Here is a 17,606-nt window from a genome sequence, read left to right on the forward strand (position 1 = left end):
AACATATTACAACATTTTAGTTTTTTATATGTTAAACTCTCAAAAAACTCAAAAAAAAAAAAAAAAGATATAGAAGATCATTTCTCTTTTGTCCTTTTTCCGTATAACTTGCTCTTTCTTTTCTTTTCCTTTAACTCGAGGAAAATCTTTCAAACATTCCTCATAGTTCGACAAATGAATTTTTTGTCTTTCACTTTTAAAATGTTATTTTACATCTCTCATAAAATTAAGTAGGTCAAACTTGATCTCACCCTAAGTTTTTTACTACTTTTTAGTCTAAATACAACCATGTGATGTACACGTGATAATGTTTATAGGTTCAAAAAGGTCAGATCCCGTTTGTATTTAATCTTGTTACTCGACCTACGTTCATTTTTGTCCCTAACAAATGTGCAATTAATCAAATTACCTTATCCACAACTATTTTTACCCCTAAAAACATGAGGCTTGATCTTTTTACACCTAAAAAAAAATAATCACATATGGGTCATATGATGAATTCGGATTAAAATGTAATCGAAAACCTAAGTTAGGATCAAATTTAGCCTGACTTAATTTTGCAAAGAACACAAAGTCAGCGTTTTAAAAGTGAAGAACGAAAAAAATGTATTTAAAAAAAATGTGAGAACGTTTTAAACAATTTTCCCCGTGCTAAACTGGCTAACCAGGCCTTAAGGAAACCAAAGAGGCAAAAATGTGTTCTTCTCGCATAAAATCTTGGGGTTATGACTTTTATTTGGAATACAATTTTACAAATGCATCTTTTTCTTGGACAATGTACACTTAAGTTCGTCGATTGGAAAAGTAAAACCTTGCACCTGCTCGTATAATCGAACCTCTTTGAATTTGTTTGAGATGACAAATCTGTAGAAGGCTAGGCTATCTCCTCGGAATCAATTCTGATGATTATTATTATAAGTAAGAAAAGCTGCAACAAAGAAAGTATAAGTTTTTAGATAGAGGTTCCGAAATCACCATTACCTCTCTCCCTTGGCGACCTACTACTTTTATTTACCTTTGCACAATTTTTCATACGCTCAGCCATTTCACCATGTCATGTTGAGACCTCAAGATCGAGATCGATCTCATGATAACATGTCAAATTGAAATCTGCCCGACCTTTTTATAGTCAGTTTGTGACTCATCAACCTTTTAAATGATTTAACTTGCACGCCATGATAGTTGTCAAGACACATATCACCTTTGCATGATCTCCACTCGTTACCAGGTATTTTCTATTTTTTCTCTCCTTTCATCGATTTAGGATCAAGAAGATGCGTGGATTTATTTCTTTCCTAACATAGTCTAGAGTGATCTTCGTTCGCTGCAGTTACGACATTGTGTACAAGGGGAGTGCAATGTTGCTTAAACACGAGTCTAGATTCTCCAGAGTGATCGTCATCCGCAACCGTGGGCGATTTTGTATGGTATGGGGCCTACGTTGCTTGCTTTCCTACTCCACGTAGAAGGGTGGCAGTGGGCAGGTTGGGGAAGCTTTTTGCTATCTGCCGACGTGGATGGGGCTGGGTTCCGCTTCTACTACGCAAGCTCAAATCGCGTAACCCTCTGGTTTCATTTTGTCAACATTACCAATAATACTCGTATAGGAGCGGAATTACGTTATCAAGAAAAGGTGTGCGTATACATACATATATGTATGTGTATGTATTTGGGTGTGTGTACACACTTCTATATGGTATAAGAGGAACGATGAACTTGGTTTGAGAAAAATTGTGGGGTTTGTCCAAGTGATCACAGCATGTTGACAGTGGTTTACAATACAAATTTTTTTTTTTGTTTTTTTTTGGGTTTTTCGTATTCTCTTAAGAGGAGTATAGCCTAGGTTAGAAAGGGTTCACAAATTCATATTAGTTTGTAGTTTATACTTCATACTTTGTGAAATTTATCCAGAAAACAAACATGATGGATGACATGAGGTGAGACACGGTAAAAGTAGGTCGGTGGTGGATGACTACTGAAATTTCAGTGTGTTGAGAATTGAGAATATACGACTTTCCGTCCACGCAATAAACAAATCAAGAAACTGGAAATTGAAGATGTGAGAATCATCTATCCTGTTCGATTTCTATTCTATTGTATTCTATTCTGGTGGTCTTACGACTTCAATTTTTTCAAAGCCTAATTTTTAAGTCGGCAATTTTGTGTTGTGTAGTCAGGTTTTGTTGGTAGGATGAGATGTTGTGCTGAACCAATTTTTTATACCGATCACGCCACTATTCAATTTTCCTCCTTTTTTTTTATTTTATTTTTTTTCGGGTTTCAGGCATGTTTCTCCAATATGAGATAGAAGAGAATAGCGCAACATGACCAGTAAAACAAAGTGACAGGAACGGAGAAACAGCTGAAACTTGGGGATGTAGCCTGACTAGAGATAAAGCCACCTGCGTCAGCAAGCAAAATAGGGGCTGCCGACGGGTCGGTCCATTCTAACGCTACGGCCAATGGGCAGCCACAGCCGCTGCTACACTACAGGCTGCTAATATTATTATTATTGAGAATGATGGCGCTCTTTCAACCGTCAGCCTCCTTTTCTTGGCCTCCAAAAATCTGTTTATGCCTTTTTACGCACTTGACAACGGCAGCAAATGGGCCATGCTTTCAACTAGGCCATGCTCAGCATCAGCAGGAGTCCACAAGGGGACCAGCCGAAGATGCATCCTTCCTTATATGGCAAGTGTGTCGATACAGAAGCTCCAAGCGTAGGAACCTGCTGCATTATTAAAACATGACAAGAGACCTACTGCTATCCTCGACAGTTTTACGATGTGGTATGGTACTCCATGTTGGCTGTGCAATTACATTAATATCCCATTACACAAATACTAATAGGCAAATCTTCTTCTTCTTCTTCTTCTTCTTCTTTTGCTGCTGCTGCTGTTGTTGTTACTGCAGACAAATGATTGAAAAAAAATTTCTCAGCAGCGTGGCCTCAAAATCAGTAGTCTGGACAGAAGAAAAGCAATTCCGGCATTCAGACACGCAACTACAAGCAAGGAGTTCAAAAGCCAGTTACTTTAGAAGCATCCTTTTCAAAGAGGTGGTATAAAAGAATTACTTTCCTTACTTACACAGCCTCCAAATTCAATGGTCCAAACTGGTAAGATATTTAATGCGAATATGAATTAAGGCAGCCGTGTAGACCTGCGTTGGCACCAAAGCAACCGCATCTAGCCATCGAAGATTTTGTTGGCATGGAAATTTCTGTATCCGACAAAAGAGTGTTGGAATCTTACTCAGTTTCACAAAAGCATTTCTTTGAAGCTATTAGTAACCCATAGAACAGAAATCCTGAATGAACGAACATATAGCCATTCAAGTTTTAGCATGGCTTCGGACAAACCCATATTTCACCAGACCACAATGGACCACAATAAAGAATATGAGAAACCCAGGTCATGGCAAATAATTTAATGGCCAACCAGTGAGAACAAATCCATTATGCTTTATCCTATCCAACATAGTAGCGACCAAAAATCATAAACTATCATCCACTCAGCTGTGCCAACAAATCTTTCATGTTCAAGACAACTAAAGAAAGAAAAGATTCTGTTACTACTATCCGTAGCTTTTAGGAGTTCCTTTCTTAAACTGTGGTGGATTTTAATGTGCGTCACCTGCAATGAGAAAATGTGGGCCTAAGACAGCCTATGAACTAAAATATAACTGGAGGAAGTATTGTCTGCCATAACATGCCATAGAATCAAATGGGAGAATAACTAACCTCGTGCATAAGACCAGAAGTGAGAAATGATGAAACACATAAACCTCCATTTCTGCAACATGACGGACACTATAATCCTCAACATCCCAGAATGAAAGGAAAAGCAAGACAAAATCAAGGACCTAAAGTAAGACTCAAATCTGCAATGGCACTGGCGAGCCAAAAATGCTAGTTGAGAACCACTATTACCATCGTAATCCCACTTTCAAAGAAATGTAAGGGATGCTCCAGAGATTAATACGTTATTTCTCCAGAAAAAGGCACAGGAGATTATTTAGAGGCCAACACACTCACAAAAGCTCGATATGCATACCCCAGATAAATTAAATAAGCACATTAAACCAAACCAATCATAATCTCAAATCACAGCACCCAAAGCCAACTATTCACGAATATAACTTCCTTTGTAAGCTCCCCAAAAAAAAAATTTTCCCTTTGTAAATATTCAAACAAAAAAGGAAAAAACATTGCATACCAGAGCATGGCACCGGGAAATTAATGCCTATATGATCAGATATTTCCTACTATAATCTCTTTGTACAGATCAAGAGGCTAAGACCCATATAAAATGTTGAATAGTTGCTCTATTTTGAACAAAGACACAGAACACTTTTATATTGCAACAAGTGAAAAGACATTGGACCTTTCAAAAGCCAATAGAGGTCCTGAATGATATATATAGCTATTTCAGTACTAGGCAATTCAAACACATAAGAACTAGATATTCAAGAATATACTTTGCTGAAGCCTAATGAAGTTTTTACAACAAAGCTTGTCAGTTGGTAGAATTGTTCCTAAGATGGCCGATGCATTTTTGATATGTTGCTAGATTACGCATATAGTGTGCTTCTCTTCTCCTTCTTTTGTTCTCTGTTTTTCTTTTTAATTTTTGCCTATTTTAGTTAACGTGCATTCAATATACATAATAACCAGCTTTGTCAAGAATGACTTAGCTGTGTGCCTGATGCGTCTCTAATGACTTAGTTACTTCTTCTTGTACCTTGGTCTTACAATACCAGCAAAAGAATGTTGTTTATCTCTTACATCTTTTTCCTTGTTTTCATACCATTAGTGGAGTCTGAAAATTCTGACCCCTGTTTTGTTTTCATTCTAGAGGATGTGGTTCAAGTCAGTGCGATGCTGATCCTCATGTCAAGAATCTTTTTTACCGGTGGATTAACAGAACAGGTTCTCCTATGTGAAGAAGACAAACTGAACAACCTCTACATGTCACCCAAAGAAGCCTGGAGCAAAGGCAGAGATGACTGCAAAACCCTTCCAATTATCAAGGTTAAAATCCATAGCACTTCCACTTCAGAACATATTATGTAGGTGGATCACCACATTGTGTTATATAACCAACTAGTGTGTTAATATGACTGATGAAATGCAATATTACTAATTTAATGACAATCACCCGTCTAACAGTGATTTCAGGTGACAAGAAGAGTCAGTTCATTGCAAAACTCCCAACATTCATGAAAAAAACTATTGCATAATTGCAAAAGATGGCTTAAAAAAATTAGAGACAATCAATTGATTAATCTGCATTAGGGGGAAAAAACGCGCACAGTTATACATTTCTAGACAAAAGTCACGTAAAAGAAGCAAAGTCGCCAAGGTTTTGAAGTATAACCTAAATACACTTATTTTGAGGGATCAAAGTACATCAATAAGATCTTTGAAGCCACATACAAGATAAAACACAGAACAGTCCTTGAAACAGCTGAAATACATCAATTTCAAGTAACACCTCATTGATGGCAAATAGAAGATAAAACACAGAACAGTCCTTGAAATAGCTAAAATACATCAATTTCAAGTAACACCTCATTGATGGCAAATAGAGGGGGGAACAGAAAAATCTCTTTCATAGATAGCACAGCATAACCTTTCTTGAAATCACATATCCACAGTGGGAAATAATTAAATCTTTACGAAATGATCATGCTAGTCTAGCAAGGTACGTGGAATATTGTCGGTAGAAGATTTGAAAAGTATAATACCAAAAGCATCAACCTTCAGGATACGGTCATGTATAAGGTTGGTGTCCTGTCTTAAACACATAGCATTGGAAAATGCAGTTAAATATCCCCGAGCAAGAACAGAAAATGACCTGATAAGTTCAACAAAATTGTCTGGCAAATCAAGAATCCGAGCAGCTAATTCCATGTGCAGTTAGGAATTAACTCTTGTTCCCATTATTATCCCTTGATTGATACTTAGCATGAAGCAGACAAATCAGCGTTAATCTCATATCAGGCCATGCCAAAAATCTCACACTACCGAACCATTTACAGAAGCACAGTTTACCAGAATTGCAAACCATCCTCTTCTACCCCTTCCTCCTCACTGTCTAAAACATAATCTTCCTCCTCAGTGTACTCATCAGGATCATCCTCGTCATCAATAGAATTTTTTAGTCCAATCTGAACATAACCTCTTTGATTCTCCCTCAGCCAGTCCTGTTCCTCTTCCCTGTCCTCATCCTCTTCCTCCTCCCCTTCAGAAAATGCCGAAATTCTCATTCCATCAAATCCCGTTGTCCCAACAAGCTGATCCATCAAGCTGTCTACACTCCCCTCCCCGTTTAATCCCCCCTCAAACTCACTGACTGAAAACCTCCCAGTCCTCCTCCCTCCAGATTCCCTCCTCCTCTTTATCTGCGACACCAAATCGTCCTCCTTAATCTCCCCATTCTCCACATCATTCCATGGCACCCATAAATCCGCTTGCCTCCCTAATGCTCTGTACCCATCGCCAATGACAACAGTCCCCAAATTGGCCGCCCTCGCCCTCCTCAACATCTCAGAAAAATCTGAATCATCCGAAACCAAAAGCAACCAATCAATCCCTCTACTCATAGAATGCTGCATTTGCCTTTTCAATGCCCAGTCAGCAGCCTGTGGCTTATCCTCCACCGTTTTCACAAACACCCCAGCTCGCCTAAGCTCGGAGGCTAATCCATACCCAACCTGCGGCGAAGTCAAAGTCCTTGCAGCTTCATTATACTTCTCATTGCCATCAACAAACCTTTCTTTAAAACGCTGTCGTTTCTTACCTTTCAATGACCTCATTCTGTTCAGCTTCTTTTGCCTCTCCCTCTCATGCAACTGCCTAAAATGCTTCTTTAAATCCAAATGTGTCTTACATTTTCTCCCGCAAACAGAGCAAATATAGGGTTCAGAAGGGGTAGAAACACCTTTCCTCTCAAGAATGTCCATACGCCGTCGTTCTCGGCGTTCTTCAACAACCCATTGAGGCAAGTGAACGAAAGCGTGTCGATTAGCGTAAGCAGAGATATCAACCAGGTCGCCGAAATGCTGGGCCACTTTTTTTAAGGCCATCGCCGCCTGGTACGGCGGCCCGCGAGGGGGCTTGTTATCTAAGTCCCATAAGACCACTACTTTCTTAGGCTTAGCTGTGTAGATGCCTTCTTTGGTTCTCACCATATCGATTTCGCTCTCGGCTGCAGCTTCTGCTGCACAGGCTCTGATGTTGGCCCATTTACCAGATGAATTGGGGTCGGATAGGGAGAGGGGTTTTGGGGGTATTTGGGGGGCGAATTGCGGAATGAGAAAAAGGGGTTTGGGGAATCTGTAGTGGGAGAATGGTGGAGAATTTAGGTGGATGAATTCAATGGAGGTGCATAGGGAGTTAATCATGGTAAACCTTATAGCTTATGGGTTTTTGGCGGGGGATTCCGGGATTGTGTAAGTGGTCGTAGGGAAGAGGAAGGAGACCTTGTGGAAGTTGAGATAATTTCAGGAGGGAGATGAGAATATTCTCTGCCTCCTATAGCAGCAGCTGAATGTTCGGGAAATGCAGGTGCACGAATCTTGTTGGTTCTGAATCACGCCTTCAACATGAACGCGCTTCATACCCGTTCTGCGCCTTTGCCTTTCATTTGCATTTGGGGGATTTTTTTTCTTGGATCAATGTATAGCTGAAAAACGCTCAATGATTACGCCATGATAGGTTTTGAATATATATATATATAGGTTTTGAATGGAAAAAAAAAAGCTTTGTGAAATTGGGAGAATATGAACTTGGAGGAGTGAGTATGATGGACTTCAAGGGATCGATGTTTTGTGCTGCGACCAAGTTGCCTTGGGCATTTCCCCTTTTTCAACTCAGCAAATCACAAGTCTGTAGCAATCCAAGTGAAGTCTCAAATTGTTTACGCTCAAAAGGATGAGCAGGTATTACTGACAAAAGACCTCCTACCTGTGACCTGTGCATTGGCATATATTAGAACGAACGATCCAAAACATTATTGACATTTCAACTTCTGCGACATTCATTCGACTGCCCAGCGTCCTCCTGCTGTTGAAAAGTCCATAACCGTTTTGTTTTGGATTTGAGATCCAAAAAAATTGGAGAGTGGAACCAACCAACGAAATGGAGGAATGGAACTTAATCTGGATTGTAGGGCGGGCAAAAGCGCAGAACAGCCAAACACTATTTTCTTTTGCCGGTGGTCCAAACTAGTCATTACTAGCCGAGCAGAGGGGTTGGTGTCCTCAGCTGGGATGGACCGGTGGTACTGTGGGAGAGAGCCCATAAGCATAAAGGAGGAGGGGAGTAGGTACTAGAACCTAACAGGCGGATGTAAAAAGCCCATTATTCAGGTGACACATTGGTGACGTTGAGTGACATCTCAAATACTACATAGTACTTTTTGCGATGTCCGAGATTAATCTTCAATCATGCCTTTCTTCTCTAATCATTCTCCGGGATACTTTTGTCCGGTTGGAAGAGGCAAAATGGGATGGACAAGCTCCTGTTTAGATGGTTTTGCTTGCCTACTGCTACCACAGTAGTAATATTTATCTTAACCCCATATGACTTTCCAATATTTGCTTTGCTTGCAGTGTCCAATTTGTTTATTTGGTGGGATTCTTGTTCTTCCTTTTCTTTTTTCATCTTGCGGCAGAGCAGCGCTTTTGTCGTAGCCAAAATTACCGTCGCGCTTTCGTGAAAGGGGAGGCCCTTTTCTTAATTGAATTCACACATAATTAATGTAAAATACATCAAATACATAAAAATATCAGCAAGTAAATTAGTGATACAATTAATTACTGAGCTCTGGATGAGATAGTGACTAGCATTTGGAAGGGAGCAAGCGTATCAAAACCATTTGTAAGTTTTGTTTTTCAACTTGACGCGAACGCAAGTTGATTCAATTTCTCATAAAAATTGCTCTTAATACGAGAGCTGTGTTGGTTTGCAATTTGTAAGGATTTCTATAAGCGATCTATAGTTTTCGAGACATATCCTGATCCGTGGTGGTGATTGAAATTGAATCCATTCAAACTTTTCATAACAATAACAAAAAAAAATGCATCTGTAACTTGACATAACATAATGTTGTTCTTTTTTATTTTTTTGTCGATACGATACCTTCCTACACTTTGGGGAGAGGGAGGACTTGAAGAGGTCCTGGGATAATCAAGAAGAGACTGAATCACCACCGGATCAGGCCAGTGTACCATGTACCCGCCTGAATTTTTTAAGCAAAACCATATTTAATTGTGGTAAATTAGTGGAAGGCACGATTTCACCCACCAAACCTTAATACATTGGTGGTGGCCACCGGTCCAAAGGCTGGTGGTTACAACATAATGCTGTTCACTTGGCTGATTCAAGTGCTTGGACTTGCCTATATGCTTCACCTGACTTCTTTCAATCTCATAGCAAGTTTCCCATCTCACAAAAAAAGAAAAATTAAATGCTTTGATTGCACTCTTTGATGACATCACTTTCTTACTTTTGGATAATTATTTAAGGGACAGACAGCAGGATGAGTCACTATATTATAGTGGTGATCTATGGAGGAGAATTTCATACTGTTCTGTGTTCTTATAATATCATGCTAATGTGTTAGATTAATAATAATAATAATAATTTGAGTAGATGAGAATTTGGTGGGAGATGAAGCAGATCATTTATGATTGTGATTCTCCGATTTACAGGTTGTCTGGATTCTGAATGGCGTTGACACCACCATTATTCTCTAACCTCCCAACAATACATTACTACTTTAATTAAATCACACTTTAGTCAACTAAATTTTTTTCAGGATTGAATTTGAAAATCAGGCTTATACTAGCCTAACGTGGATTAGACAATAATTAATATTATACTCAAGAATCTCTAGTGATGCTAATTTTATTTATTTATTTATTTTTGTCTTTTGTAACTAAGTGAAATTTCTTGCGAACCAGCAATACCCAACGACAAAAAAAGTTAGGTTCGCTCAAGACTTCAAGAAATGGGGCAGCTGCAACGCGTCGTTTATTCATTCCAGATTAAGATGTCTCAAATCAAATCTTGAAACATCTAAAACGCACGCAAATATTTACCATTGCCAAAAAAAAAAAAAAAAAAAGGCATCAAATATCTTACGTTAAAATTATAAAGTAAAATATTTCGGTCCTGTCTATTGATTGTTATCGGCCAAGATTTTTATTTTTATTTTTATTTTTTTGAAGTAGACAGCATGTTAATCAAACACCATCATCTCATCTTTACTGTTCATATAGTAATAAACAGGAACGAAGCACTTACTATAAAGTCAGTCTTATGTATGTTAACTACTCCATTAACTAAAAGAACCCATCTGCTAGAATTCTAAATTCCCTCAGAAAAAGTTGCTTTCACATTCACGAGGAATATTATGCAAATTTAAGGGACTTGATGTACTTGTGAGGCCTCAAGACAAAAAAGTATTTTCAAAATCAGCAGTGGTCTTTCCCTGCACTAAAAAAAAGAACAGAATAATTCAAGCCTTTTGTTTCCCTTTTCTTTTTTTTTTCTTTTTTTTTTCCGACACCGTGAGTTTTCGAAATCACCCGATTAATTCCATAGCGTCCAAGCAAAGCGGGCTCGATCGATGCCTAAGACGGTAAATAATTGAATTACGGACTGAAATCGAATCCAGACAGACTTGAAGTGAAGACTCCGCCTCCACCATTTGAACAAGGCTCACGCCTTTTGTTTCCAGGTTTAAGCAAAATGATTGCTGCTTTCACTGGCCCCCCCACCACCTGAATAGATTGATTATTCTAATCACAGATAAATTTAACTGCTGTCGACAAAAAACTACCGTCACCCAACCATCTTCCCTTGCGATAAATCTTTGCTCTTCCCTCGTTTGTCTTTTCCCTTTTTAACATTTGTCTCCATCGGTTCATCCCCTTTTTTGTTAGAAGTAATCCACGCTTTTTTAAGAATGTCTCAGCCTCTCTCTCTCTCTATCTCTATCTCTCCTTGTCCTTGGGGGCCTTGACCAAGGTTTGGTTCTCTAGAAGGGCTAGCTTCGCACAAAAATTGATAGATTGACTTCTCTTCCCTTTGAAAATGAAATTGAAGTTAATCAACAATCCACGGCGCCCCACTAATACTTGAAGGTTTTCAACCTAGTAGTCCGGTTGCTTCTTTTACATGCAACTGTGTCAAAGCGATAACTTGATTCACAACTTGAACTAAAACGCCATTTCGTTAAAGTTAAAATTAAAAAAAAAAAAAAAATCTACATCTACCCACAAGTTGATCTAAAAGACCATCTTAGCAAAGTGAAGAAAAAAGAAGAAATCTGGTAATATAAGCATCCTTTTTTTCCGTCTCTTTCAAGGAAGATTTTAAATTTTGCAAAGAATATGGTAAAAGAAAGAAGGTTTGAGTGTTAAATTATGAACTTTACTATTGGAACGCTGATGTTTGGATCTATTGAACGGGTGCCCTTGTCGTTAAAATATGTTTCAGATGTTATATTTTTTTAAAATGTAAAATTAATTTAAAAAAAAATAAATAAATATAAGGGAAGGTGAGTGAGATTAGGTAAGAAAAAGCATATAAATGCAATGGAGGATAATAATAACTATAGAAATGCAATGGAGTATTTCTTATACAACTTAATTTCGGTTGGTGTTAATTTTACGGGATAATTTCATAAACCTCCCCTGAGGTTTTTAACAATTACAAAGAGCTCTCCTCAGGTTTTAAAAAGTACATATACCTCCCCTACTTTTAATGTTTAGTAACAATGTAGGTCCAATAAGATAGATTTTTTCACAAAAATCCTAAATTGTCCTTATTTTTTACAAAATTAAGAAAGAAAAATATAGTATACTCAATTATTTTCTTCCATACTTTACATAAATTAACAAGTTTAATTCTTAATAACCATCCAAGCATAAGTTCTGAAATCAAGTAGCTGTTCAAAAAATCCTAAATTACATAAAATATCAATACTTGCCTCGTAAAAAAAAAAAAAGAGAAAAACACGCATACAAACCTAATTGACAATCAGTTGTACCAAAAATTATTTATCAATACTCAAATACCTTTTCAATACAACCTAATCTGATCTAAAACCATCATTACAACCATCATATAGTTTTAGAATTATTAATATCTCAAAAGTATAGAATAAATTCTACCTCCATAATAAAATCGTAATAAAAAATCTAATCCAATTAAAGAAATCCATATATAATTATTGACATTTTATAAAAGTTTTTTGTGACAACAAACAAAAAATGTCAATTTTCACATCTTTAGTTCTTTTTTCTATTTCAATCATCAATTTCATTATTCATTTCTCTATCGCTTCGAGTCTCTTCATTTCCTTCTAATTTGACACATAATATGCTCTCTGTTGCTTTGTAAATTTCAATTTGCTAATATCCACAAAATTGAAGATAATAAAAAGATGCTATATTAATTAGAAAAGATAGGAGCGAAAATAAACAAGAGACAAAAATAGGTTTTGTAAATTTATTGCCTTAAATTTAAAATTGTCTATTAAGTGGAGGGCATTATAGGTATTTTACTATGTCAAGGGAGGTAAGTGTAATTTTTTAAACTTGAGAGGAGCCGAGTGGAATTGTTAGAAACCTCAAGGGAGGTTGAGGTTTCTGAAATTATCCCTAATTTTATTTAGCATAGTTAAATGATGAGAGAGGGAGACGGCAAAGAGAGATGACTCAGTCAATAAAGAAAGGCATTAATGAAGAAGTATTTCAAGAGCATGCCACCTCTCCATCAGTACTACTAACTATTCTCTTTTGTTTGTTTTCTGATTTTCTTACTCTTTTTGGTTTCTGTTGCTGGCGCTGCTGCTGCCTTCCTTGAACATTTCTTTAATTTCCCCAGTCCACGCCCCCCTCCTCAAACCTTCATCTATCCCCTCCCTCCTTTTTTGTGCACCTTTCTCCCCTGATTTCTCTTCAATTAACATTCCTCTCCTTTTGAAATTTCCCAACACAAATTACTTAGCAGCAAACTTCTCCTTTTCCTTTTTCCTCAAAAAAAAATTTTTTTTTTCCAGGATTGAAGAGAACTTAAGTTGGAAAAAGAGATGTTCGAATGGTTACAAGCTGCAATAGTGGCAGCATGTATAGTAGCTTTTGTGTTGATAATTGTGATCATCAAGAGATGTTTCTGTTCCAATAGAAAGCGTAGAGAAATTCTTGGCGGAAATGAAGAAACAGTGCCTCAGAGGTTGGAATCAGGAACAGCAAAACTTCACCATGTGAGTCTTCATCATCTTGATCGAGATGGAAGCAAGAGAACAAATTATTATGTTTTCCGACGTGGGCTATCTACAAGACCTTTTTTCAACTGGGCTGATCATCCTTCTCTTGTCACCGATGCTGTTGAAAATGGATGGTCAAGATTTGCTTTTACAACCTTTACACCATCTCCCTCAGCTCGATCAACAAGATCCCTGTTAGGTCCGTGTGCGACTGGGGATCACGACAGACAAATGGAGGTGGAAATCAGTTGGGAAGTTTGCCAAGGATCAGCTGATTTTCTGCAGAAAATTAGACTTAATTCTGGATTAAAGAAAACACCAAATACGGCCTTCAATTCTTCAATGGTGGCTAAATCTGCGATCAGAACAGCTTTGCCTTTGCCTGGTCCACCATTAGGAAATTCAGCTTTTCCACAGGAAGCCTATTTTGAAATCATAATTTTACCTTTTGGTGAAGATCAAAATGACGTGGTTGGCAAGGCAAAAGGAGGTAGATTAGACGGGGACAAAATAAAACTCATTCAAGAGGATTTCAACGCAAAAGTCAGTCCTGAGACTTTAATTAATTTTCCAAGTGGCCATGGTAACGGCAATAGCAAGATAGAGGAAATGAAACTTGCAGGAAAACAAGATGGAAAACCTGGAGCTGCTGTGCTGTCTATTGGGCTTGCAGGAGGCGGCCCTCTTCCGCTTAAGCTTCCGGGAAGCTATCCAGGATCGATTGGATTCAATTCTAATGGTTCCATTTTTCTTGATGGTAAGTTTCTCATTTGTTGTCTCGTGCAATCTACACAAATTAGCATGTCAGACACTGTTCTGCGGTCAAACTTTCGCTGTTCCATGTAAAAGGTGGGGATATGGCATTAAAAAAAGGAACAACAACCTAATCAGCGCCGTTCTTTTTCGAACTGCACCAGCAAATAGGCATTCGAATACATGGAGAACAGTTAAATAGCACCATTTGCTTCCACAACCAAATGTGCCACTATCTTCTGAAAAAATCTATATTCTGCATTGTCTGCACATCACTAGTTCAGGATTGTCATGAAATAGGTTGTCATTATATACGGTTGCAGATAAATGCGCCATATTGCTTAACCACCCAATTAAAAGATGCTCCACTTTGATTTTATAGAGATAGACTAAGGCAGAAAAAATTATTTTCAGAATATAGGTGTCAGAAATGAGAATGTAATCGAGTTAAACATTAGAGAAGGGAACGAGGTCCACTCCTCAAGCTTAGGTGATAAAAGAAAATATTGGCTACTAGTTGCAAATATTCGATTTGAAGACGGTCGGTTCTTATTTGTAGTTTTAGGCGTTCTTAAGAAACTGACTAGGTTAGGACCAGAAATTGACCCTTGCTTATGCGCAATACCATTAATTCATAGTCTTTTGTTTTATGTATCCAGGTGTCAAACTTGTGTTCGAGTCTGAAAGGGAAGAATGGGGAAGAGCAGACACAGTGATTGGTTGTGGATACAATCCTAGCCAGAAAAAGGTTTTCTTCACGGTGGATTCTCAGCTTGTGCATGAAATTCACTGTAAATCCGAAGAATTTGGGACTCCACTTTACCCAACATTGGCAGCAAATAGTGACATTACAGTTGTTGTTAATCTTGGACAATGTGCCTTCAAATATGCACAAGCAAATCTTCAAAGAACTCCGAATCCTTGCTTCATTGGCCCTCTTGCAAATTCTCCGGTATTGGGGTATGAGGACAGCAGAGAGCTCTTTTCAATGGGGAGAATAGATGCTCAGTGGTTAAACAGAAGTACGACGAGAAGCACCAGCACCCCTGGCAACAACTTGAACAGAGGAGTAGAATTTGATGAAGAATCTGAAGGTGATTTATTTGAAATCGTCTTAGATAGCTATGGAAAATCACCAATCACGAACACGTCGTAGCGGCACACCCATGATGACCAAGATTTTTGTCAGCTTTTCTTTGCCTGTTTCTCTTGTAAGCATGGCATTGTTGAAGTTGGAACAAGGCAGCCCTGCAGTGTGAAGTTGCTTGCTGAATCCCTGATCTTATCAGAAGCCCAGCGACACTTACAAACTGCACCTTGCAGAAACCAGGGAGAAATTTTTGGCTCAATACTCCTTGGAAACTCAGATTTTGACCAGTTGTGAAGATGTTTTGTAAATAACAGAGAGTTGGTTAGATTGTAAAAGTTTCTTGCTTTGGGTACATATTTTGGAAGAATCAAACTTAAAAGAGATTTGACAAAATGCATTCCGTTCGTATAGGGGATGGAGAGCTTGCTTTCATTCTGGCTGTTGATTGGCTTTCAAGAAGCCAAAGTATTTAGTCTGGGAGATTGGAACTGTTTACATCCCTCAACTGTACTGTAGATACTTCTGGGCTTTTAGCACCATATCTGCTGAATTCAGTGAATCAATTACTACTATTTAGATGCATGAACCTTAGCGATTCATGGACAGGGTATCAAATGGTTGACCAATATAATATACATCCCTTCCCTTCCCTTCCCTTCAAATTGTAATCTATGTATGGCTGTTATCACTTCAAAAACAACCCAAGATAAAAACAACTTTTTGTTTTGTTTAGGGCTGAAACTAAATAAAAATAAGTATTCTGCAGCTGACCAAAAAAAAAATAATATTAATAAAAAAAATGAGTAGTATTCTACAGATGACATACAACCAAACTTTTATCTTGATTCTACGCGTGGTGTCGGTTAGGTTGAATCTGGCAGACTCCGAATTTGATTCGTCATTAAGGCACCGGCAACAGGCCACCGACTGCGTCATGGAATGGAGGTCATGTTGGTAAAGGAAGGAAGGAAGAGAATCTTGACCTTTCTAGTCAATTATTGGTTCAAAAAATTTAGAAATTATACAATAACACAGAAGTATGTTTTATTCACTTTGGCCTCTCTGAAGTGGCCAAACATTTTAATTAAAGCCACCAAACGAGAAATGCTTGAATTTTGGCCTTCCGAACGCGAAAATTTGTTGAACTTTTTGCATTTCTTTTTTTTAGTGTTTTAATTACTAGTATGTTTGTCGCATGACTTCATAGAAGCCCTTGGTTGAAGTGATTATGATGTGTTGAAGACATTGGAGGAATGAATTTATGAAGACTCTTATTCCCAATATCTTGCATGGATTGGTCTAACAAACAAACAAGAAAAGAAGAGAAAAGTGCAAAATAAGGTGATTTCTTGTTGAAAACTTTTTTCGTCTCTTAACATAAATATACAGTAGTAGAATTCGAAATCCAAAAACAGCCCTGGAATTTTTCTCAAGTAATCATTAAGTCATCTCTAAGGGGCATCGTCAAGGAATCTGGAACCAAAGTTGCAAAGTGGAACAAGTTTCTTATTTGGGGAGCCAATGCAAACTTTTTCACTTTTGGGGATTCAATTGAACTGTTTGGTTACTTTCGAGGGCAAAAGCTGAAATAAACGAGTCCTGCTCGAGCCCAAGCCCATCAAAGTAGCAAACGACACGCTTGTCAAATCGTGGACTGGGCTCCTTATCTGGTCCAAAGACACGGTGAATAAGCTTTCATGCCCTGGGCTACCCGTTACTGCTTTCCCTATCCTCCAGTCTGGATTAGGCTCTGGTGCCGAAGTTATATGTTCTTTCATTTTTATTAACCCATTTGTCAAAATCACAGGAATAATCTGCCAAATAAAATGATGAATGTTTCAAAGTCCTAAACCCTTGCATGCATCGCAATGACAAAAATGTTAGCTTTACGTTGCAGGTAACGGTAAACAGCACACGACACATGCAATGTCCGACCTTGGATTACATTACGCTCTACCAAACTTCTTGCATTTTAGATTACAGCCAAAACACTTGCTCTAGAGACTGAGATCCTATTTAATAACCCAATTCAACATTTAAATTTAATGAATTCATATCTTTAGATAATCAAAAATTGAACATCTGAATTAATTAAGTGACACTGAATTTCTTGGATAAAATTTGCTCCCAAAATTAAGTGATAAGTTATTCACTTTGTCACTAAATGTGATATGCACTCAAATATAATAGATTAATACTTAATAATTTATAGTTTAATGGATTCAAATTTTATATTTCAGTTTTATCAAATGCATCATAGGACGCAATAAAAGCCAAAGCTTATCACTTTATTTATTTATTTATTTTTTTTTAAAGTGAGAGGTGTTCAACTTAAGATTTCTTATTTGTAATCTCTTTCACTTTACCATCCAGTCAAATTCTTTCCCTTTTTCTTAATTTTGTTTTCTAATAGGGAAAGAGTGAGATTCAAAAAACGAGGAGAAGGCACAGGGGATTAGAATTTAGAACTCTTATGTTCC

At 37.7% G+C, this 17,606-nt stretch overlaps 2 protein-coding genes and 2 long non-coding RNA genes across 20 annotated transcripts; 2 read left to right on the forward strand and 2 right to left on the reverse strand.

The window, feature by feature from the left end:
* Positions 1-1,010: 1,010 nt before the first annotated feature.
* Positions 1,011-4,982, forward strand: LOC140015333 (uncharacterized). 2 transcript variants are annotated; one of them, XR_011821956.1, is made up of 4 exons: positions 1,120-1,228; positions 1,331-2,059; positions 2,285-3,058; positions 4,857-4,982. It is a non-coding gene; the product is annotated as an uncharacterized lncRNA (long non-coding RNA). The 2 variants fall into 2 exon arrangements; XR_011821955.1 differs by lacking the exon at positions 4,857-4,982 and having other exon boundaries at positions 1,011-1,228; positions 2,285-3,084.
* Positions 2,343-8,307, reverse strand: LOC113712945 (uncharacterized). 16 transcript variants are annotated; one of them, XM_072067569.1, is made up of 4 exons: positions 4,218-8,307; positions 3,743-3,794; positions 3,163-3,222; positions 2,343-2,907 (listed from the first exon to the last, which is right to left on the reverse strand). In XM_072067569.1, the coding sequence occupies exon 1, from the start codon at positions 7,405-7,407 to the stop codon at positions 6,052-6,054; it is 1,356 nt and encodes a 451-aa protein (XP_071923670.1). In that variant the 5' UTR covers positions 7,408-8,307; the 3' UTR covers positions 2,343-2,907; positions 3,163-3,222; positions 3,743-3,794; positions 4,218-6,051. The 16 variants fall into 16 exon arrangements, with proteins under 16 accessions (XP_071923670.1, XP_071923659.1, XP_027092398.1 ...); XM_072067558.1 differs by having other exon boundaries at positions 2,343-3,794; positions 4,218-7,891; positions 7,970-8,307; XM_027236597.2 differs by lacking the exon at positions 3,743-3,794 and having other exon boundaries at positions 5,859-8,307.
* A 4,428-nt stretch (positions 8,308-12,735) lies between these two features.
* Positions 12,736-15,708, forward strand: LOC113711825 (uncharacterized). The gene is made up of 2 exons (XM_027235043.2): positions 12,736-14,040; positions 14,696-15,708. Exons 1-2 carry the CDS (start codon positions 13,107-13,109, stop codon positions 15,190-15,192), a joined length of 1,431 nt encoding a protein of 476 aa, XP_027090844.1. The 5' UTR covers positions 12,736-13,106; the 3' UTR covers positions 15,193-15,708.
* LOC140015389 (uncharacterized) lies at positions 13,116-14,698 on the reverse strand. The gene is made up of 2 exons (XR_011822025.1): positions 14,167-14,698; positions 13,116-14,070 (listed from the first exon to the last, which is right to left on the reverse strand). It is a non-coding gene; the product is annotated as an uncharacterized lncRNA (long non-coding RNA).
* Positions 15,709-17,606: the final 1,898 nt, after the last annotated feature.

The sequence above is a fragment of the Coffea arabica genome, chromosome 10e, assembly GCF_036785885.1.
Source record: "Coffea arabica cultivar ET-39 chromosome 10e, Coffea Arabica ET-39 HiFi, whole genome shotgun sequence".
Taxonomy (NCBI): Eukaryota; Viridiplantae; Streptophyta; class Magnoliopsida; order Gentianales; family Rubiaceae; genus Coffea; species Coffea arabica.

Coding starts and splice junctions, on each gene's coding strand:
- LOC113712945 (XM_072067558.1), bottom strand. CDS start 7,407: ATGATTAACTCCCTATGCACCTCCATTGAATTCATCCACCTAAATTCT.
- LOC113711825 (XM_027235043.2), top strand. CDS start 13,107: ATGTTCGAATGGTTACAAGCTGCAATAGTGGCAGCATGTATAGTAGCT. Junction 14,041..14,695: donor TGGTTCCATTTTTCTTGATG/GTAAGTTTCTCA, acceptor TTATGTATCCAG/GTGTCAAACTTGTGTTCGAG.